The sequence below is a fragment of the Dipodomys spectabilis genome, unplaced genomic scaffold (assembly GCF_019054845.1).
Source record: "Dipodomys spectabilis isolate Male_0828 unplaced genomic scaffold, ASM1905484v1 ptg000178l, whole genome shotgun sequence".
Taxonomy (NCBI): domain Eukaryota; kingdom Metazoa; phylum Chordata; class Mammalia; order Rodentia; family Heteromyidae; genus Dipodomys; species Dipodomys spectabilis.
In genome coordinates, this window is record NW_024870855.1 from 832,891 (window position 1) to 857,260 (window position 24,370).

At 47.9% G+C, this 24,370-nt stretch overlaps 1 protein-coding gene across 1 annotated transcript in view; it reads right to left on the minus strand.

Moving 5' to 3' along the window:
* Tns3 (tensin 3) overlaps positions 1 to 24,370 on the minus strand; it is a 201,657-nt gene that overhangs the window by 73,030 nt on the left and 104,257 nt on the right. Inside the window, 3 exon segments of the mRNA XM_042694968.1 lie at positions 13,226 to 13,330; positions 15,137 to 15,202; positions 16,000 to 16,129. Coding sequence (XP_042550902.1) covers positions 13,226 to 13,330; positions 15,137 to 15,202; positions 16,000 to 16,129 — 301 coding nt within the window.

A 24,370-nucleotide genomic window follows, 5' to 3' on the forward strand; every position in this document is an offset into this window, starting at 1 on the left:
TCCAGACTTCATCAAGAGAGTTGTCTCCTCCAGACTTCATCTAAGGACTCACACCTACCAAGTGACAGCTGCTGCCTGCTGCCTTCTCCCAGGGGACCATATCTCATCCTCATACCCCTACTGTCTTCGCCCCTAGCCAGCAGGAAGTAGCCAGAGAGAATCTTTGCACTTTTTCGTAATCATGAAAGGCTGGAATGTAAGGTCTGAACAGAGACACCTCCCTCCCTCTTGGCTAAGTTTCCGCCCAGTATCTGTTACCTAGGTAACTGGCAGACCTGGAAGCAGTCACCTTCCCCTCCTGCTAGGTCACATCCTGGGCCACCTCTGGCCACATGCCTCCCATCTGACCTTAGGAGGGTTCCAGACCCTGAGGTCTTATCCAGATCCAGTGTGGCCACACCTTTCCCACACCTGGCCACACCTCCCCCCTTTTCCTTTTCAGCCATGCCTCTCCACCATGCATGGCAGGGGCAGCAGTTCGGTAAATAAACTTCTTCTCCTGCCTGCATAGTGTGTGGTGTTCTCATCGTTTACCTAATGAAACCTATTTAATATACCTTACACCTATGAATTACTATATTCACAAAAACAAACATCAAATGGATGGAGCTAGAAGGAATCATGTTGAGCGAGGTAAGTCAAGAGCGAAGAGACAAACGGTACATGGTCTCCCTGATAAGTGGATGCTAAATCCAAAATGTTAGGTGATACGACAAAACTAACAGGACTTAAGAAACAAAGAACTCCCGCTCATCTGGTGGAACCACTACTAAATATCCCCATGCTGCTGATCACATGTTTGGTGTATAACATGTGAACACCATTATATGTTATAGACTGTGATAGACAATTTGCCCCAGGAAAGTTAGAATGAACTTGTGGCTTTAAATGAGCATCATTATTCCACAATACTGTGAAATTCCAGAAATTATGTAATCACTTAATCACAATCAAAAAAAAAAAAAGAACCTCGGGGAAGGTAGAGAGGGAAGGGATGGTAGGGGGAAAACAATGGAGGGGGTAACAATGTTCAAGAGGAAGTGTACTCATTACCTCACTCATGTAACTGTAACCTTCTGTATAGTATCTTTACAATAAAAAAATAAAAAAAAAAGAAACAGCCACATCGCTGGCTATTGGTATATAAAAGAAATATCCTGCCAGTACCAGTGACTCAACACCTGCAATCCTAGCTATTTAGGAGGCTGAGATCTGAGGATCATGCTTCAAAGCCAGCCCTGGCAGGAAAGTCTGTGAGACTCTTATCTCCAATTAACCACCAGAAAACTGGAAGTGGCACTGTGGTCTCTAGCCACAGGATGGAGGGGGGGGAGGGTGTCGGGAAGTTCAGTGACGGCACCAGGTTGTGAGTTCAAGCATGGAGGGGGGGGAGGGTGTCGGGAAGTTCAGTGACGGCACCAGGTTGTGAGTTCAAGCAGTGGGTAAGTCAAGCCTATCCAGGCCTGTCAAATGGACAGAAGTCATCAGATTTGGCACCTACCCCAGGAGGCTATGGGGGAGGGCATATCAGTATTTCTCAGGACATCCCCACCCTTGTTCATGAGCCTGCTTCCCAATCTCTTGTAGCCAATGGCTTTCCCTGCATTTCTCCTTCAGCTCTCAGGCCCTCATTGATGCCTTGACTCTGTGTCAGCCAGAGCACCTGCATGGCCCCCAAATCGGCTCCTTCGTGCCAGGACTCCCTGTAGGGAAATTAGACACACAGGAACATAGCTACACTGGGGCCACACAGTTCGGGGCAAAGGGGAGAGGTGCATTGTGTTGTTCTGTCCAATGTGCACCTTCTGAAGAATGCAACACCCACAGGAGAAAGGAATCCTCTAGAGAAATACAGCTTTACTCACAGAGCAAAACCACGTCCATTCACAAATAAACCAAGCAGGTCTGAAGAGCCCAGAGGCTCACTTTTCTTATACAGCATTAAATAATGCTATTAAAGTCACCTGGTTCTTCAAAGAAATAGCTGGTTGCTTTACCAAAAAATGTTTTCCACAGTCCGTGCTGAATCTGTTCAGTCATTCAAGTGAGCAGTTGCTCCCTTGGCTGTCCTGCTCTTTGTCTTAAAAGTCTCAAACCCTGCCAGCCCTTTAAAAACATCTGCCTTTCAAACACATGTTGCAGAACTGCAATGGAATAAAGTTACATCCATTTCCAAGGCTTATGGTGGGAAGCTAAGACTTTGTATACAATTGGGTATGTTTGACAACAAGGGTTTGTGTGTTTGTGAGTGTATGCACACTCATATGCTGCTATTAGGCTTATACGCTCACTTGGCTTTTTCCCCCTACTTAAGCAAGAGCGAGAGGCCCTGAATTCAAGTCTCAGTACCAGCACACACCCAGTGCCCTTGCCAGGCACTGGTGGCTCATGCCTATAATACTAGATACTCGAGAGGCTGAGATCTGAGGATCAAAGTTCAAAGACAGCCCAGGCTGGAAAGTCAGTAATACTCTTATCTCCAATTAACCACTAGAAAACCAGAAGTGGTGCTGTGGCTCAAAGTGGTAGAGTGCAAGCATTGAACAGAAGAGTTCAGGGACAATGCCCAGGCCCTGAGTTCAAACCCTGTGACCAACAGAAAGGAAAAGAAAGAAAGAAAGAAGGAAAGGAAGGAAGGAAGGAAGGAAGGAAGGAAGGAAGGAAGGAAGGAAGGAAGGAAGGAAGGAAGGAAGGAAGGAAGGAAGGAAGGAAGGAAGGAAGAAAATAGTCCATGGTTGGATCACAGCACCTAATTCAGAAGGTTAGCCTCTCGTATTTGATACAGAAGCAACCTTTTATACCGTACCACGCATGAAACCCTGCTCAAGTGCTACTGCTAGAGCCAGGGCTCAACTGGGGGGCACCTTCGGGACTCCAGCTACAGAGGCTTATAGATTTGATTAATAACTGAGGGAGGAAAGGGAGGCCCAGAGCAGGGCAGAGGCCAGACGGCACTTACCATGGCCTATGATATATGACAAACCATTTCCCCTTAACTGTCCCTCTCAACATGCAGCACCTCAGGGAGCTTGCCTGGGAATGTGAAAGTTGTCCAAATGAATCAAATAGTCCCCCATGTAAACTACATAGAAAAGAAGGGAGGTTATGAGGAAAGAGCTCTCTTACAACACTGCTGAAATGGCTGGGCTCTACCTTCCTCAAGAGTCACCACAAACTTCCTAGAGCAAAAGTCCTGCAAGGATATCTGCCCCACAACTTTCTGTTCCACTTCAGACCTGCATCACTTCATGTTCTTAATGGTGATGGCCAGGGATCAGGGCCTCAAAATGTTGCACGTTGCTTTAAAACCCTTCCCCCTTTAACAGGTATGGTGGCATACACTTGTAATCTCAGCACTTGGGAGGATGAGTCCAGGGCAGCCTGGACTATATACATAAGGGGTTTTAAGGCCAGCCTCAAAGAAACAGTGATTCCCTGTTATAAAAACCTGGAAACAAAAATCAAACCAACCGAAATATCTCTTTACTTGTAATTAACTATGGCCATTTCTATCCCCAAATAGCTATCATTATTCTTTGGTGAATCATACTCTTTTATTTATGTCACCGAGGTAGATCTAAGGAAAGCTTTCCACTGGCTGGTGCAGGGTCAAACATCCGCTGTGTGGCCACTGGGGCCAGACACCAGTGGAGAAGGATGGGCTTCTGGACACTGGGGTAGTGCACCAACCTTCCTATAGACAGGAGGACTGTGCATGCCCAAGTAGTGCACAGAAGGCAGAGCTTGGCATGAGGCATATGTGGCAGATTCCAGTGGCCTTCCTGCCAAAACTTACTTTGCTTTCCCAAACCTAGAAATCCTCCAATTTGGGGGAGGAAAGCTTCTAAATCCACTTTCAGAACAGCAGCACGTGAATGATTAGAGCCCATGGCTAACCTCAAGCACAGCTCGGTCAAGCACACCTCAAGATCCAACTTGCTCTCATCAGCAGCCCAGTCCTGGGAGCCTGGCAGGGCATCCTGAGCGGAGAGCAAGGTTATTTCAGGACTGCACCTTACAGCAAAGATGCAGAGCAATCCCGAGCCCCTCAGACTGTCTGCTCTGCAGCCACCTTGAGAGTTCTAGACAATTGTGGTTGTCTGGGAAGCCAAGCTGAGTGCTTGGAATGATTACAAAGGTATCCATTTAAAGTGGCAGAGCCCAAACCCAGTAAGGCAAGGTCCTTCATGTTGCTCACCTTTGAACTACAGCAAGGGGTTGTGGCCAGAAAGCCTTAGGTCAAGACAAGGTACTAAAGTAACAGAGCAGTTCTGCAAGCCCCATGTCCAACAGTATGGAGGGCACTCTTGACATTTCCCTGCCTCGCCAGGCACCTGTGGCTCACACCTGGAATCCTAGCTACTCAGGAGGCTGAGATATGAGGATCACATTCAAAACTGGGCTGGACAGATGAATCTGAGATTCTTATATCCAATTAACAACAACAACAACAACAAAATGGAAGTGTAGTTCAAATGGCAGAGCCACAATACCATATGAACAAACAACAAAGCCCTAGTACTGTAGTACTACACAAAAAGGGAAAGGAAGGAAGGAAGGAAGGAAGGAAGGAAGGAAGGAAGGAAGGAAGGAAGGAAGGAAGGAAGGAAGGAAGGAAGGAAGGCAGGCAGGCAGGCAGGCAGGCAGGCAGGCAGGCAGGCAGGCAGGCAGGCAGGACGGCCTTTTGGACCTGTGGTCAAATCTTATTCTCCATCTCCTGGGGAACTAAAGTCCCACTCCCCTGCATCCTCAGAGATGTCTTGCTCTATTGTGGGATGGGGGGAGGGGCTTACTCCCCCTTCACTACCCTCCCTACCCTCCAGACTTGGATGCTAGAAGGACATCCTCTGGTCTTCCAGCACTGTGCTGTCCTTCTGGGTCCCCCAGCCCTGCATTTTCTCCCAGCATATACCAGGCCTGACACATCCCTGCTTGGTAAATATGACCTGCTGAACACCCGTCCCCCATCCCATCCGCCTTCCATCCTGTATATGAACATGCTCCCTACAGTACTTCCTGCCTGGAAGGGCTGTCTTCTTCAGAACTCTCTCTACATGGAAGAAGTAGAGCTGCTCTCTTCTACTCTTTAATTCCTGACCATATACCTCAAATTATGGCCCATTCTAAGGAAACCATAGATAGATAGATAGATAGATCGATAGATAGATAGATATAGATAGATAGATAGAGAGACAGACAGAGAGACAGATAGATATAGATAATGTACAGTCATCCTGAAGGCTCTGAATTCATAGATTCAATCAACTGTGAAGCTAGGCACCGGTGGCTCATGCCTACAATCCTATATAACTGAGGAAGCTGAGATCTGAGGATTGTAGTTTGAAGCTAACCCAGTCTGTGAGATTCAAAAAGCCTTCTGGTGTGACTACAGCTCAAGTGTAGAGGGTCAGACTCAAGTGAAAAAGCTAAGGGCCCAAGATCAAAACCAGCACCAACACAAATAAACAAGCAAACAAAAAGCAACTGTGAGTAGAACATACTAAAAACAAACAAACAAACAAACAAACAAAAAACACTTGCATCAGTACCAGACATGTGGACTTTTATCTTGTCATTACTCCTTAAGCAATCCAATGAAACAAGTATTTACATTGTACTAGATCAATGTAACTGTTAGTAGTCTGGAGATGAGTTAAAGTCTATGGAAGGGTGTGTGCAAGTTCTATACAAGTACAATGTCATTTTATAGAGGGGACTTGGGCAACCATGTGTGTTGGCTGGGGGGGGGGGGGGGGGAGGGGGGAGGGAGGGAATGTCTTAGAAAGACTTCCCTGAGGATACTGAGAGAAAATTGTACATTCAATGTGTTCGTATTGATAAAGAATGCAAATGGCATGCACAATAATACAAATCTCCAAACTGGCTGAGCACCAATGGCTCATACCAATAATCCTAGCTATTCAAGAGTCAGAATCTGGGGATCAAGGTTCAAAGCCAGCCTGGGCAGGAAAATCTGTGAGACTCTTAAGCAATTAAGCACCAAAAAAGCTACAAGTAGAGCTATGACTCAAGTGGTAGAATGCTAACCTGGAGCAAAAAAGCTTATGGACAATACCTAGGCCCTGAGTTCAAGCCTCAGGACTGGTACCCCTTCAAACAAACAAACAAAAAAATCTCTGAATTGAAGGAACATGTGTTTAGACCATCTAACTAAAGCCAGTGTGGAAATGAAGGCATGGCTCAAAGAAGACAGCTAAGCTTTCTGTGGGCATGGCCAAGGGTATGGACAATGTGGAGATCAATGGAGGTGAATCTTGTTCCTGGGCACTGGTGATGTGGGATCTGAGAGCGCCACACAGAATCACTCAGAGCAATGTGGGAAGAACGAAGTGTGGACGCCAGAAGAAGGGAGGAGAGACAGCAGGACTTGACTCTCATGTAAGAAAAGACCAGATTGAAGGAACAGGAAGGAGATGGGATTGTAGCACGGCACCCCAAACAGCACACTGCATGTTGGGGCAGAGTGAAGCTTGAGTCTCCACTACACTGGGCCACAAGAGGAGACAGGACCTGTCCTGTCTATTGCTGGTGGTAACATGCCATGTTGAGAGCCATGAGCTCTTCTGGGGCCAATCACTGATTCTACTAGCCAAGTAAAAGCCCCCACCCCCATCCCTGCTGGTTGACAAGAAAGTATGAGATCCTGGGACACTCAGCACAATACCCAGCCCCAAACGAGGAAGTACACCAACCAAGAATCCTGTCCTGTGCCACCCTGAACCTAAGACGACCCTGTCTGTGCCTGCCGTCGGGACCCCAGGCCTCTTTCCTTCTTGAGCTTCCAATTTCTCTTGGAAACTGCTTCTTAGCCTTTCAAATGGAGCTCCTTTAGCTTTAAAACTGTCCTGAGACAATCTTTCTTGTTGAAGGGGAGGGTTTGGGATAAGCGTAGGGGGTTAAGCACCCCACCGCCTGCAAGCAGAGCAAGCCACAGCCCTCCAGGATGACAGAGTTACAGGACAAAAGTGACCCTGACCACATTGTGCCTTCAAGTGGAACCATTGGGCTGGATGGCCCATGTTAGAATAGATTCAAGGCCGGTTCTTCTCTTCATTTAGAAAGTAGGGCATCAGGGGCTGGGAAGGTGTCCCAGTGGTAGAGCACTTGCCTTGCATGCCAGAGGCCCTGAGTTCCATTCCTCAGCAACACATAAGCAAAAAGAAAAAAGCCGGAAGTGGCGCTGTGGCTCAAGTGGTAGAGCGCTAGCCTTGCGCTGAAGAGCTGAGGGACAGCGCCCAGGCCCAGAGTTCAGGCCCCACGACTGGACCCCCAAAAAAAAAAAAAGAAAGAAAGAAAAGCAAGTTGGGCATCATGCTCAGACAGAAAAGTCTGTGCTTTTCTCACAGAAGGCAGCAACAGAGGGGCCCATCCCAGAGTGACAATACTTTCTAGAGATAAATGCAGCTTATGTCAACATTTCTGTGTTTTTTATAACCAGTAAAGATTAGCAGTAGAGGTGGGAACAGAAACATTTTCCAGCAAACAAAAGGCATTTCATAGGCTGCCAAACCTTTCTCAACTCCCCAAAGCTCCAGACAGCTCTTAGGACTAATGCCACCATAGGGTTTTGGTTGAGTTTGACAATCCACTTTCTGCTTGCCAGGGCCATGCATTTACCCAGGGACAGAGGACAGGAATCAGACTCCAAGCAAGAGTGGAAACTACAGTCAGCTGGAAAAAGCCAGTCTCCCCAGACCCAGGGTTCTGGGGAGAGCTGGAGCTGGGGAGGGAGAAGAAAAGGCAGAACAAAATTCTCCATCATGGGTCACAATTCTGCTCTAGCACTGGCTGTGGCCTTGGTGTTACAATGAAAATGCAGAAGCCCTGGAAAAGCACAGCAGTAGGATCAAACGCACTGTTGGTCACCATTTTAGTGGAAACCTTTTTTAACATGCACTTTTATGTTTACATACATGGGCTAAGTGAAAATTCAGGTTCTAAAATAATACTGACCTGCTCCTGTCCTGATCCATTTAAACAGGATTTGGAGACCAGGTATAACATACCAAAGGTAAGTGTTTTATCTAGATAGGGATTTTCCTTCTTTCTTTATCATAGTTTGCATTTCCCCAAAATCTCATCAAAACACCAGCTAATAAAAAAAAAAATCATTCCATTGAATTCCTTTCCCAACCCAGGTTTCTGGAAAGTTAAGTTGTACTGGAACAGCCAACAGGATACCACAGCTGCAGGGGTTCAGAGTGGCCTCTAGTGAAGCCTTTCTGCTGTGCCCTGGGGAGGAACCAATGGGAATCACGGGCAGGGGGACCCCCAGAGTGTGGGTAAGGGGTTCGTGTAACATGTCTTCAACAGCTCCCTGAGCAGACTTCAGTAAAACACCACACAAAGCCAGGTACCAGGGCTCAGGCCTGTTCATCCTAGCTACTCAGGAGGCTGAGATCTGAGGATCAGAATTTGAAGCCATCCCAGGCAGAAAGTCCATGAGACTCTCTAATGAACCAGCAAAAAGCCAGAAGTGGAGGTGTAGCTCAAGGAGAAGAGCACCAGCTTTCAGTGAAAAAGCTATGGGACAGCGCCCAGGCATGAGTTCAAGCCCCAATATATGTACCACACCATCCTACAACCTTCTGATCAAAGATCCCCATACACACATATGTGTTCTAGCACAGCCTCACTTACATGTGTAAGTACTTTATGGCATTTGCACAGCCAAATCGAAATGTGTTATATTGAGATGTGTTAGGTGGAGACACACCCCTGATGTTAACAGCTATGCGTGACCAAATTTCCATGGAGGTAAGTTCATTCACAAGAACACTGATATGAAGGATTGAGTCCTGCCTTATTCCCTAGGGTCAAGCAAAGCACCAGGTGCTCACTCACGTGCTTGTCCACAGGCAGGTCATTCCAACCTTTGTTTTGCCAGTCTGAGAAGTCTTAGGCCAGCGCACTGGAAGAATGGTTGACTCAGATGGTGTTTTTGGTAGGGACGTGGTCTTTCTCAGCAGCAGCCTATTTTCCCCCAGTGGCCTGATATTTTTCCCCAGCTATCTACTTCCTCCAGTGACCTGACACACAGGGCACAATAGCCCCTCACCCCAGGTAGAGCATTGGTTTTTTTTAATTTTCTGCTTCCTTGTTAAGGCCTATGTAAGCCCACCCCAATATCCAGTCCCTCACACAACCTCCAAACCCATGGAAAGGTCTGTGCCCCTCGCTGGCAATAAACAGTCCTCACCTGTTGAGGATCGAGTCCAGCCTACTTTTCCATTCTCCTCCATTTTCCTAACACTGAGATTTAAGGTGAAGAAGCAGGGCTATCTACCCCCATTCCCAACCCCCATGCTATCGCACAAGACAGCTATGAATCTGGCTGCAATGCACATTTCTCTCTGCCTGGCACCCTTGCCACAACCCCACAACCCCACCCTCTCCCATGGGCATCTGTCCAATTCTCCCAGTTTCTTTCACACACCGCACATCTGCCCCTCCTCTGATTGCTGTTAGCCCTTCTGTACTCACACCCAGACCTACCTGTTGGCAGTTGGTACACCTGTGTGGACTCTCTGGGGCATCCATCCTCCTGGCCCCTGATACCTGGCAGTCTACCTACACAGCCTGCAGCATGGGACATCCATCCCATTTATACTGGCCAAACCCATTCCACGGGGAACTGCCACTTGTCACATCAGAAGGCTAGTATCTGTTTCCCTCCACATTTCTTGTATCGAAACCTTAGCTCCAATTAGATGGCATTAGGAGGTAATTAGATCAGGAAGGTCAAGCTGAGGGGGAAGGGGGGGAATGGGGAACTGGTAAGTAAACAGGGATTAAAAGAGGCAGATTTGTGCCTGATAATAAGGGGCTCATCTCGGTGCTTCTGGTCCGGTAGTGCCTCAGCTCAAATGCTTCTTCCCAAAATGCCCTAGGTGCCCTACTCAACCAACAAAAAGATCCAGCTCAGCAATATGTGTGAAGCCCAGGGGAGAGGACGTGGGAGGAAAGCCCCCATACTAAAACAAAACAAAAACAAATGCCCCCCCTCCTCCCCAGGACTTCACTTGAAGCCTCTTTAGGGCAACTTTATACTCAAGGCTCTCCTTTCACTTTCAAAACCGACTTACTGTTTAAACACTTCCTAGTTTTTCATTCTTTAATGGCTGGAGAAAATGACAGCCTCAGAGACCTGGTGAAGAGGTTGATGTACTTTTAGAATAGGCCTCAGTGAGCTCTCTCACTGTCTTCCTGCCACAGAAGACAGCAGCAAGACCTAGTGATGAGTGACCAGAAGAGGCCCTCGCCAGAACCCGACTGTGTGGCCACTTCGCACTTGAACTTTTGGCCTCCAGAACCAGGAAAGCAATTCTTCCTTAAGCCAGAGAGGCTATTCAGTGCAGCATCACAGAGTGAGACCATGCCACATAAAAAGAGAGATGAGGAGACATTTCTGGGGCCATGAGTAGTGTCCACTTTCTGACTACTTCAGCGGGGTATACAAAGGGCAAGGCTCTGGTAATGCATGCAGGTATCTGCTGTCATATGGATCTGGAATGTTCTGCTGAATGGTGTGGCTTTAATATGCCCCCTGCCCCAAGGCTTGTGTGTTGAAGGTCTGGTCCTAGTGTAAGCACTGCACAGTTTGGGGAAAGTAATTGGATCATGAGAGCTCTGCCTTTGTCAATGGGCTCATCCTGTCATGGACTCAAAGGGTGAACAGAAGTGTGAATAAAGCAGAGGGAGATGCTAGAACTGTGAAAGTGTGGCCTGATCCCAGGAAGGGTTGAGCTTGTGAAGGATGTGTCTTGTTGTCCCCTGCTCCTCTTTCTCTCCCTCTCTCCCCATTTCCCCCTCTCTGCTTCCTGGCTGCTGCCATGAGAGGAGCAGCTTTCCTCAGCCAGGCCCACCCACCATATGCTTCTGCCTTGCCAACAAGCTAAAAGAAATGGGGCTAGCTGATCATGGACTGAAACGGTGAGGTTTATAAAATAGATAAAAGTCTCCTTTGAATCGTTTTTCTTGGGTATTTGTCACAGCAATGGAAAGTCTGAGTGATATATCTTCCCAAAGGCCCATGTTTTGTTAAAGGCTTGGCCCCCCAGGGTGAAGCCAATGGGAGATGGTACCTAGTGGGAGGAATCTAGGCTGTTGGGAACTGCCCTTGAAGGGAACATTGGGTTCCCCTGGTTCCGCTGGTTTCCCTCTCTCTTTTCTTCCTGGCACCATAAGATCTCTTTGCCAGGTATTCCATCTCACAACAGGGCCCCAAACAACACAGCCAATTAAATGTAGACTGAGAGTCCCCCACCCCTTAAACTGTGAATCAAAATAAAATTTATATTCAGTTGTTTGTCTCAGGTATTTTATCAGTCACAGAAAAGTAGCCAACACAGTACATACATATGCACTCGTGTGCGCACACACACACACACACACACACACACACACACTTCCATACATTTTCTATAAATTCTCATGTAAATCCTAAAGGGCAAAAGAACACTCAACTGGTTTATTGTCTTTGTTCTTTCTATATAAAGCCATATGAATCTTTAACAGATTCTGTATTATATGGCCCTGGGCCCCTGTCAGTGCTGAGTCTCTGATTGTAAAATGATAAACCCTGGCTCCAGGTGGGCCAGAGGCTCAGACCCAGCCCAGAGACAAGGCCAGAACACCTGCAGAGGGGCTCACAAGAGCACATCTCTGCTCTACAGCAGATTCCTCACCCAGATCCACATGGCCATGCTGCCCACCAGACATCTACCACCAGCACATAGACTGCCCTAGGACCTGCACTTCCAGACACCCCTTCCTGTGGTCATGACCCCTCCCAAGCCACAGCAGTAAGAGGGCTTCTTAGCTGGGTTCTGAAGACTTGTAATGCCTTCTATGTAATATTATTACCTCACCAATATTACCTCCTAGGTTACATTCATTACCTCACCAATATTATCTCCTACATGGTATTCATTACCTAGGAAGCTGAGATTGGGGGTGGATCGTGGTTCAAGATCGTTATAAGTATAAAGGTGAGACCCCTTCTGAACCAACAGCTGGGGGTAGGTGGTGTGTACCTGTCATCCTAGCTGAGTGGGAAGCTAAAAGTACACCTGGTGGCTGGGATTGGCAGCTCATGTCTGTAATCATTGCTACTCAGGAGGCTGGATCTGAGGATTATGATCTGAAGCCAGCCCAAGCAGAAAAGTCCCTGTGAGACTCCAATTAGCCACTCAAACAACGAAGTAGCGCTGTGGTTAAGTGGTAGAGAACTAGCCTTCAGCACAAAGAGGCTCAGGGACAGGACCTAGGCCCTGAGTTCAAGCCTCAAAACTGACCAAGAAAAAAAAAAGTATACTGGTAGATTTTATAAAGGCTCATCTCCTCTCCAGCTGCCCCCTGACCTCCAAATTTTCACACCTATAGCATTCATACTCCAGCCCTGAATCCAACTCAGGTTTATGTGTATCTAATATCCCAACAATTCCCTCTACTAAAATCTCAGCCTGCACAGCCTGGGAAGCCACATGCATTTCCCTGGCACACGCTAGAGGGGAGGCTGCTGTCCCATCCAAGGACACAACCAGCATCCCCTGCAGCGGCCACAAATGCCACCTTCCCGAGTCTCTGTCAGCTCAGAGACACACAGGATGTGACACGCCTCTTCCCACACCAGCTCCTGAGCATCTGGCAGTGGACGGAATGGAGTTCTCCAAGAATCTATTTCGTGGTAAGTCATCCTTTGAATAACCCCTAGATGCAGATGATTGTCCATTCACTCTTTTTCTGCCTTGAGGTGCACATTTTATACTCTGTGGACAGCAAATATGTTCACCAAGACAGACTTATACTCACAGAGGCTGAAGTGGTATAGTCCCAGGAAGGTGACGCCCAAATTACAAGCAATGAGGACCCAGCCAAAGAGGTGCAGCTCAACAGGAGGCAAGAGGCTGAGACCAGTGCTTGTAATTCCTCACACACAACCATGACAGGAGAAAAAGAAGGGCACAGGCCCTTGACCAACGGGCCCTACCCCTCTCCTCCCTCACACCACCTCAGCAAGGAGGGGTATGAGTGTTTTTTTACTGACGATCCACTCGCTATGACAGAACCAGAGTAAGCCCTGACTTCCAAGCCCCACGCCTGGTCTTCAGGAACACATGCCCTGTGCCTTCTGACTCTAGAAGGATGCCCATGCTCCCTGCCCCTCCCCATCAGCCCCTGCTTGTGGGATAAGAGCACACACCTTCTCCGTCTGCACTCAGGTTCTCGTATGAGTCCCAGCGGATGAGAGGGTCAGCCGTGTTGTAATCCACAATTATCCCGTGGTCGCTGTGCAGGTGCTCAGACCCTGTGGGGCACATGGGAATGTCAGTCCTGGCAAGGCCCAGCCCCTTTGGCCTCCTGACACAAAGAGTAAAGGGCTGCTAAGGTTCTGGACTTGAGTGCACAATAATGACAACTACACTTGCCATCTCTCCTCCCACAGCAGGGAGCTAATCACAGGCAGAAGGCAGGATTTCTGACAAATATAACAACAGTTAAGACAGCTCAGGGAAACTGCAGGATGGACAGGGGTCATTTGTGGACTGTGGTTCAGAGCACAACTTCGGGATCATCTGACAGGTGAGGACAAATGTGCCTCATGCCAGACTCTGAGCATGGCCCTGAGAAAGCCTTCAGTCGGTCAACAAACACCAACAGGATTGCTCACATAAAGTCTTGGGTTTGTGGTTCCTGCCTAAATCTATGACAAGAAACCTGGGAAAAGGGTAATTATTACCTAAGGTATTAAAAATGGAGGGCTGCAGAAACGACTCAAAAAATGAAAGGCATCAGTGGCTCATGCCTGAAATTCTGGCTACCTGCGAGGCTGAGATTGGGAGAATCATGGATCTAGGTTTGCCCAAGTACAAAAGACTCTGAATGATAGGCACTGCATGTGGTGGCATGCACCTGGCATCCATTCCAGTGGAAAAAAAAGGAGGATTACAGCTTAGGTGTACAAAGCCAGGCAGGAAGCAAGACCCTAGCTCAAAATTAACCAGTGCAAAAACAGAACTGGAGGTGTGGCACAGCAATGCAGCACCTCTAGCAAACGTATGGTCCTGAGTTTAAAGCCTAAGTGTATCTCCCAAGAAATCTCAGCATGAAACATTCACAAATAGGATCCCCAGTGTCAGCTGACCTAAATGACAGGGTTTAGTTTTCATTTATTTGTTTTGTTAGCTGTGGGGCTTGAACTCCAGGGTCTGGGTGCTGTCCCTGAATACCACTTTAAGCCACAGCACTACTTCCCTGTTTTCCGGTGGTTCATTGGAGGTAAAAGTCTCAGGGACATTCCTACCCAGGATGGCTTTGAACCATGATCCTCTGATCTCAGCCTCCTGAGTAGATTACAGGTGTGAGCCACCATTGCCCAGAATTTCGCTTCTTCCAAAATGGGCTTCTATGAGACAGGTGAGAATCTGTCTTGTACTCAGGTATTTGCTGTGTTCTGTCTTGTAAGTCCCCTTTTTAAATGTTGTTTGTTAATGTAAACATTTGGCACAAGCTCATAGGAGGTGGAATGTAAAGCCAAAAAACCATCAGAGCCCCTTCAGGACACCCCTGCCTGAAGGGGTCCCTGGGTTGTTGGCAGGTGACCTGAAAGGGTCACCAGGGACATGGTAGGGCTCCCCCAATCTGAAAGGGTCCCTGGAGCATCCAATGGGTGACAGTCTCTGTGAGCTGCCCAATATCTGCTTGTCTTTTTGTTTTTTTTTCTGCTTGTCTTCAAAATGTTATTCAACAACTGGGCTCTGTGGCTCATGCCTGTAATCCGAACTATTCAGGAGGCTAAGATTTGAGGGTCACGGTTCAAAGCCAGCCCAGTAGCAAAGTCTGTGAGACACTTATCTCCAATTAAACACTAGAAAACCAGAAAAGGAGCTGTGGCTCAAAGCAGTAGAGTGCTAGCCCTGAGCAAAAAAGATCAGGGACAGCACCCAGGCCCTGAGTTTAAGTCCCAAGATGAACAAAATAACTAAAATAGAACACTACTCAAACTTTCCACATACTGCAAAGGTGGGAGTTCGTATAGCCCCCAATGCTGCCAGGATCTTTATCCGCTGAGGACAACACCCAGCCCCGCCGCTGCGTCCTTCCTACTACCTACCTTGGATCTTCTCAGGTGTGGCTGAGAACACTAACTCAACCTTCCCGTAGTCAGGAAATCGATCATCTGCATAAAAGAAACAAAAAACACATTACAGCATGTGGGGAGATGAGGACCCCCAAGTATGCACTGTATGTGTGCTGCCACATCCATCAGTACAGCATTGCACCCAAATATGAATGTATAGTAGCTGTGCTTCCATGCTGTCTTTGTGGTCTTCCTTCACAGATCAACCATCAGCTTAAAAAAAAAAATTTTGTGTGTCATTCCTCCGACTTTTTTTTTTTTTTCCAGTCGGTCATGGGGCTTGAACTCTGGGCCAGGGCGCGGTCCCTGCACTCTTCAGCTCAAGGCAAGTGCTCTACCGCTTGAGCCACAGCGCCACTTCTGGTTTTCTGGTGGTTTATTGGAGATAATAGTCTCACAGACTTTCCTGCCCAGGCTGGCTTTGAACTGTGATCCTCAGATCTCAGCCTCCCCAGTAGGTAGGAGTATAGGCATGAGCCACCAGTGCCCAGCTTTCTCGGATTTTAAATCTGGACCTGAGCTTTGTCCCTTAGATCTTTTTACTCAGTGCTCTCCCACTTGAGCCACAGCTCCACTTCTGACTTTTTGCTACTTAATTGGAGATAAGAGTCTCATAAGACTTTTCTTTCTTGTCCAGGTTAGCTTTGAACCATGATCCTCAGCTCTCAGACTCCTGAATAGCTAGGATTATAGGCATGACCATCAGTGCCCAACAGTTTTTCTTTATATTGGTAAGAATTTTGTCAACAAGCATAATGTGAAATGAAGAGAGTGTAGGAAGGACAGAGAAGAGCATCCCCAGGATTCCCCGTGGACAAGGCCAGCTCCCCACATACCTATACAGGCATTGTCCAGCTCCTCCTTCCCAAACAGGAGCCTGTAGCCCTGCACAGCCCCAGTGTGAAACTGCAGACGGAAAATTACGTCACGAGTGGCCGACCTGTACTTTTTATGGTAGCATTTCACCTGAGAAAGAGAGAAAGAAAGGGAAAACAGGTGAGGAAGAGCCTCATGGGAGAGCCCACCACTCAGAGGATGGGCTATGTGCCTCAGCCTCCACCTCGGAACAGATGCAGCCAATGAACACTGACATGTGCTGGAGTTTTGTGAATGTGAGTCTGAAGATGCCAGGACGGGAGAAACACAAGCACATGGCCTCTGCTGTGACAGCGAAGACACCCGAGTCACCTCCCTGAGATCCTGTGTTGTTTCAATGGAAGCAAAGTTCCAAAATACCAGGATCAGCTCAATGTGAGACAGGCCCACCTCCCTGTGAACCACAGAAGCGGCCCCTAGGGAAGTCTGAGCAGATAGTCTGAGCGTTAGCATCCTGTGGTTTCTTTATTTCCAGATTCGAACAACCCATTGTGATGAAGCTTACCTTTCATCGAAAATCTTGTTTTCAATTCTGATTTTCCAATTGAAAACATTTAAGATTTTTCTGCTTTCAGATACACTGCAGGGCACCAGTGGCTCACACCACCAGGGCAGAAAAGTGCACAGCAGAAAAGTCCGTGGGACTCTGATCTCCAAGTGAGCTTAGTGAGCAGGACAGCACTCTGCACATGGGAGATGGACAGGATGCCTCCCTGATCAGCCCCTTCCTGAAGACCACATTTGATGGTGCCAGGTGGCTTGGAAACTTCACAGACTTTACAAAGCTAAATAAGAGGCAGTATAGCAAAAACATGACCCACAACCAGCCATGCTGTTCACTCCTTGGGTGACAGCATCATCGCCCAGTCTCCAGAGAAAACATTCCACAGAAGCAACAGAAAAAGATGCCCAGGAAGCCAAGGAAGCCAGGGAAGCTGGGCACCAGGGCTGGCAAGCAGGCCCAGGACTTGTGTACATTGTGCTATCAGCCAGGAAACAGGTTGATAACAGACATACCCAGGGCCACACGCAATGTTCCCTGTTGACAAACACAAGCTGATCGCTTGCTGCATACCAGGCGCCACTGGACTCCTGTAAACATGTAGGGATAGACACAGGCTGGCCCTCAGGGTCTGGGCTTAGCAGACTGCCATTGGCAAGCAGCACTGGGAGGAATGAGAAGGCCTCTATTGGCTTCCCAATGGCCGGTGGCGTCCTGACTACAAGTCTTTTCTCCTCCTCTGTGTCCTGGAGTCTGACTTTTCAGGAGAACTCAATCAAAGACTGCTCTTGCAGCCAGCTATCCTTCCAGAATGTTCTGGCTGCATCCGAATCCTCCTTAAAACCCTTATGATCCATACTTGCCATTGGCCCAATGCTTCAGCCCAGGCATAGGAAGGAGACTAAATCCACACTCACCACCTCCCATGGATACATGGGTACCAGCAAGAGTGGGAGATGACACTGGGGAAAGGAAGAAAGCCCAGATCTGAGCCAGTCTTGCTCTCTCAAGTTTTTTTGTGTGTACCAACTCAGGACTTAGGCACACTGTCCTTTAGCTTTTTTTGCTCAAGGTTGGTACTGTACCACACGAGTCATACATTCACTTCCGGCTTTCTGGTGGTTAACCGGAGATAAGAGTTTCACAGACTTCCCAATGGGTCTGGCTTCAAACCATGGTCCTCAGATCTCAGCCTCCCAAGTAGCTAGGACTTCAGGCATGATCCACCAAGGCCTGGTTCAATTTCTATTAATACATGGGAGAATCAAAGATTGAAAAAACAAGGAAGTTTCAGATTGCTGACAAAGAGGAAAAGAGGCAGACTCGAGTACAACACCAAGCACAGCTCTGAGTGGAAGCTGGGAGGACCCCCTGGAGGAGGTGACAGCTCATTTCTTCGAGAACATTCCTCCTCTTCAACCTGCTCTGAGTGACAGGGGCTCACTTGCTCACTCACCATGCAGTCGCCTCCCCAGCCTGCACAACTGTTTCTAAGTCTGAGCCTCTTGCAGGCCCGCTGGGTCCTGACCACCTCCCCCAGGAGCTCAGGATGCCTGGGCAGTGTAGTTTCTGCTCCAGGTGCTCCAGGTGCTCCTGGCAGCTACTCACAAACACTGAGACTCACCCCATAGAATCCTGACACTTCACACCCCAGGCCTGAAGGGTGAGGCGTGGATCTGCACCCCAGAGTAAAGAAAGACAAGACAGTTCCCAGGTGCCTCACAGGAGGCACCCTCCAGGCTCTATGATGCTCCTGCTTGCAGAAGACTATGGGTTGAAATCCAAAGTCTGTTGGCAAATCCCCATGCCAGGAAATACCTGCGGTGCCATATTCCGGAAAGGTCCACAGGTAAGATGGCTGGCATGCACGCCTGCACACACTCTCTGCCTCCCACCCAACTTTCCTTCCTGGCCAGCAGGTGAGCTCTGCTCACCATCACAGCAGCCCCACCACACCATGGACCAGTCCTGGAGCTGAAACCTCCAGCCAAAGACCCTGCCCTGGTGCCCTCCAGAGACTGCAAAGTCGAGTCATTATCAATGTCAAGAAAATTTTGTGGCATTATTGGCCAGAGATCAGAAGTGAGCCCCTTACACTCAGCAAGCAAAGCAAGGCTCTGTCTGATATAGGAACCAGGAGCCTGTGACTCACACCTGGAATCTTAGCTACCCAGGAGGCTCAAATAGGAGGCTCATAGTTCAAAGCCATCTAGGACAGAAGATGCTGTGAGACACATTTCCAATTAATCACCAAATATCTGGAAGTGGAGGTGTGGTTGGGGTGGCAGAGCACCAGCCTTGAGCAAAAGAAGTCAGGGAAGAATTCAAGGCTCTCAGTTTAAGCCCCAGTACATGTGAACACATGTGCGTGCGTGCACACACACAGAGTCTATACTAAACATATTCCGATATTGCTGCTGTCGTTATACCCTAAGCAACACAGGATAATGATTATTTATGTAGCATTTACATTGTATTAGGCATTGTAAGTAATTGAGGGATGACTTAGAGAGGGGTGTAGATAGGCTATGTGAATACTGCCCCATTTTATATATGATCCAAGCATCCTCAGATCCATGTGGGTCTTGGCACCAACCTTTGTATTTTGAGGAACATCTACTGCATTATCTAAAGGGTCTCCAGAGAGCAGGTCCTTGACATTCAAAACTCTCTCTGCTGAGAGCCCAGAGGCCATGACTCACACTTATAATCTAGCTACTCAGGAGGCTGAGATCTAAGGATCACTATTCAAAGCCAGCCAGGGCAGGAAAGTCTATAAACTCTTATTTCCAATTAACTACCAAAAAGGCCAGAAGTGGAGCTGTAGCTCAAGCAGTACAGTGCTAGTCTTGACTGAAAAAGCCCAGGTATGGAGCCTAGGCCTGAACTGAAGTCCTCCTCGATCCCCCTCCAAAATCACTGCCGAGTAACAATGTCCACCAATGCTCTGAACACACCTTGCTCCCTTTCTGTCTAAGGATACAGTGTGGAAACCTTGGCCTAATCTAATTCTCTTATAGTAGTAGAGAGACAAGCCTGGGCCCTTCTCAGGATGTTAAGTTAATGGTAACAAGGTGCCAGGTCCTGCTTTGGCCCCTGGAAGTACACCAAGTAGAAAAGGCAGGCACGTGGAAGTCTCAAGTGGAGGAAGAGCCAGCCCACTTGGACATTAGGGAAAGCTGAAAGGTCAATACCCATGCTTAATTCTTAAACCACAGGGATACATTTTTATTTCAAACTCTCCAAGTGCAGGAGAAACAGCACCTAGCATCAAGGACATCAGCACTAAGGCAGTAATCCCAGGCTGGTGGCCTTGAGTTCAGAAGTTAGCTCTCCCATGTGAGTGCCGCCTCCCTGACTCAAATCATCACCAGTAGCCACTGTTAAGGACAATACCAAGTTAGAGGCACTCCAAGCAAAGTCACAAAGAACCCTTAACAGAAACGGCAGCCACACTCTCATCCATCTCTGCTGGTGGGGCTGAGCAGGCCTCAAGGAAGAGTAAGACTAGTAATAGTTGAAGGTCAACTGCAGTTAAACCTTAAGACAAAGCACCTACCTGGTGCACACTGACAAGAACCATGATCATCCTTAGAGCTGGACAGTAATGATTTTAAATTGCCTCCACATTGCAATTCGCAACCCCAAAAATGTACGCAATCCCAGCTGTTGGGGGGGGGGGGTGTGGATGGGGAGAAAACCTACTGAGCTCATAGTATGGAGTGGACAGAGTAGAGGAAGACCTACTCAGGCTGAGGAGACGCAAAATAATCATAAAAGAATGCAATGGTCAGCCTGGGAATATGGCTTAGGGGTACAGTGCTTGCCTAGCATGTACTCAGTACCACATAAACAGAAAAAGCTGGAAGTGGCACTGTGGCTCAAGTGGTAGAGCACTAGCCTTGAGGAAAAGAAGCTCAAGGACAGTGTCCAGGCCCTGAGTTCAAGCCCCAGGACTGGCAAAAAAAAAAAAATTTAACCCCTCTGTGCACTATTTTTACAATAAAAAACATATTTTTTAAAAAAAGAAAAAATATATCAGCTGGAAATAGCCAATTTTTTCTTCACAATAAAACCTAAGAAAATATTTTTCTGAAAAAAAGTGAAACTACTTAAAGATAATAATAATAAAAGAATGCAATGGTAGGTACAACAGCTATCTTCCCACACAGTTTTCCTGGGGTAGAGAGGGGACATTTCTACTCTCCCTGGTTTCCTACAAGGTAGAAACAACAAACAGCATTGTTCTTCCTCTTGAGGACACTTCATTGAGTGAACAAGTCCAGGGACTCTGACAAGGTCCCAGAATAGCAACTACAAAGACAAAAAACAAGTGGCTATGGTTTGCCCAGGTAGGGAGCAAGATGGAGCATGTAGGCAGAAAAGTGTTTACAAGCCCTTGACCTAAGATGTGCGCTGGGAGGGGGCAAGCTAGATCAGGCCCTGGGCTCCCAGCCAGCCCCTGCTGGACCTGAGCCCATGCGAATTCCAGAACAGGGTTGCATAGTGAGCAAGCAGCCCTCCCCAAAGTGCCGCCTCTCACCTGTTGACAACTGAGCCGCTCCAGGTCCTTCCTATCTAGGGAGGGGTGAACTGGCCTTTTATGAAAAGGGAGTTATAAAGACAGGAGGGAATCCAGCGCCAGTGACTCACATCTGTAATCCCAGTAGGCTACCCAGTAGGCTGAGATCTGAGGATCAGAGTTTGAAGTCCAGCAGGAAAGGCCATGAAACTCATCTCCATCTATCCAGGAAAAAGCAGGAAGTGGAGCTGTGGCTAAAGCAGTAGAGCTCCAGCCTTGCAAAAAAGCTAAAGAAGGGGCTGGGAAGGTGGCTCAGTGGTAAAGCACTTGCCTTGCATGCTTGAGGCCCTGGGTTTGATTCCTCAGCACCCCATAAGCAAAAAGAAAAAAGCCGGAAGTGGCGCTGTGGCTCAAGTGGTAGAGTGCTAGCCTTGAGCTGAAGAGCTGAGGGGCAGCGTCCAGGCCCAGAGTTCAGGCCCACGACCGGACCCAAAATAAAACAAAACAAAAAAGCTAAAGAATACCATCTAGGCCATAAATTCAAACCCCAGTACTGGCACATGTGAGCGTATGCGTGTGCGCGCGCACACACACACACCAGAAGGGGTTGGGTGTAAGAAGGGGCAGAGGGAATGCGCCAGTGATGTGCAGGCCAATGCAGACAAAGGGTTAATGTCAGCTGCTGTTACCAGTAATAACACCAGTTGCTGGTTTCTAAAATCAGACAAATAACAAATGGATTTCTGCTTTCCCTTTGCATCCTTATGAACTTAACGACACCAACCTGATCTCTACCAACATACCGGAGGGTACAGTCTCTCATGAGCAAAGATAGACAAATTTACCTGCCCATAAGACAGGTATGATCAAATCAAGGGGGCCCTGCTAGACTGAAAAGGACAAGACGCTGGGTGGAAGTGGGAAAATGAAGGCTCAGAAGTCAACCGGGAGATGACTTTGACCTTACCCAACAAGCCAGCTTAATAAGCAAGCCAGAGAGCAGAGCAGCCAGAGACAATGTGTGAGAGCAATGGGGTGTGTGTGTGTGTGTGTGTGTGTGTGTGTGTGTGTGTGTGTGTGTGTGTGTGTGTGTGTGTGTGTGTGTGTGTGTGTGTGTGTGTGTGTGTGTGTGTGTGTGTGTGTGTGTGTGTGTGTGTGTGTGTGTGTGTCCCCGTCCATTTGGGGGCAAGAAAAGACTACTCTTGCATTACACTTCAGGTCAGCTGAACCAATTCAAACATCTCTCCCTAGAGAGCCATGACAACAAGGGGCATGTGCAAGCACAGGCATTCTTTCTTCCTGGGCTGACCTCTGAGGTCCTTCTCAGGTGGATCCATGGCATCAAGATGTTTGAGTTTGGGCACATCAACTATAGAGCTGAGTAACTGCTGACTGTGACAACCTGGCTTTCCTCTGAATCACAGCTGCCAGCTCTGCCCTGAAGCCGCTCCCGGTACAGCCTGCAGGAAAGGGTCTCTTTTGCCCCACATTCAGTTCTTTATGTGTGAGTTATGTCCCTGCTCATCTGTTAAACTACTAGAACCTCGATTCAGGGAGCTGGGCCTGAGTGTGTCCCTACATATCCAAACCCCACAGGCCACAGGTTTTGGATATTTGCTCATCAGTACTTGCTGGTAACAAACCATAGCTAAAGTAGCCAGGTAACCAACAACACTAGGTCCCTGTCTAAGCATTCTAGAATAGCTCAGTTAAGGAGCAGAGGCATATGGCTGAATTTTGTCTTCCTAGACTTATAAGTAGAAAGGCTCAGGAAACAAGATTTTTATAAAGCACTTTTAGTTGACATAGGCCATTGGCATGGGTCCCTGGGAATTATAACTGCTGTCCTTAGGACTCAGAGACAGAGGGTAGGTCGTGGAGAGGGGAAGGGACTGGCATCCACAAGCACAACGGAAGGTCTATGGGGAAACCTACTTTCTGATACCTTGACCTAGAACTTCCAGCTCCCAAAACTATGAGAAAATAAAACCTTATGGTTTAAGAAGCCCAGTATGAGCTGAGCACTGGTGATTCATGCCTGTAATCCCAGCTACTCAGGAGGCTAAAATCTGAGGATCATGGTTTATAGCCAGCCTAGGCAGACAAATCTGTGAGACTATTATATATAATTAGCTGGCAAACAGCAAACATTGGAATTGTGGCACAAATGGCAGAGCAGCAGTCTTGAGCAAAAAAGCCAAGAGGAAGGACAAAGCCCTGAGTTCAAGTCCCAGTAGCGCGCGTGCGTGCACGCGCGCACACACACGCACACACACACACAGAGTAATGTTGTAGTAATGTGCCTCAACATTAAGCAGTCTAAAACAATACAATGGGTTAAAAGTGCATTTAAGTTTTCCAAGATCAAGACTAAACCTCTTGGCCACATCTAAGAAGGGTACCTGGAAACGTGCCCCTCTACGATGGAAACATGCCCCCTCAGCTGTCACCCACATCACCCAGCTCCCATCTGATAACACTGCAGAGAGCAAACACAGAGTGGACAAAACGGAACCACAAACACAGGAAGCATAAATCAAACCATAATGCAATCCTAAAAATATTCCATGCGAGGAATGAAACTGGGTGCAGGAAGGAAATTATCTTATCAGAAGCTATTATCTCCTGTGCAAAGATCTACAATCTCCCATTTGCCAGCATTTCTAATGGAAACAAGCCATCCATGGATGAGGTGCCCTGTGGCATGAATTCACCTCCAGAGACACCTGGCTCCACCCTATGCCCAAACTCCAAACCTTTGGCTCCCCAGTTCTACCAACAGGTCTGGTTTCTGCTTCTCTGTGGACAGGCCTGGGCTCTGCCACCAAATCACAGCCATATGGCCACTGAACAGCGGGTGCTCAACGGGGAGGCCTGTAATATCCCTGGCATAAGGCTGGCTAACATAAACATTCTTCCAAGAAACCGGCATGGCTAACTGGCTGAGAATGTGGCCCTAGCTAGTTAATTGTCTACTCAGCTACAAGGTGGTCCTGGATGCAGAAGGTGATCATGGCAATTATGGACAGAGTAGGGACCAGCCCTGAGTCCAAGTAACAACCATTCCTCTCTTCTTGTGTTTCTCAGGTCTCTCAGAGCATCCATCTCTTCCTTTGACCTTGACCTTGACCTTGGATGAAGGAAAGCATTGAATCAAGCCCCGCCATTACAGAGGCCATAAGAGGCATGATTCATGGAGTGACAAATCTGCACAGCTGAGATTTGGGCTAGTGGGGTATCAGAGATGAAGGAAGTTCAAGTTTCGAGTTTAGGTGGGCAAGGAGTCTCAAAAAACGGCGAGAGAGTG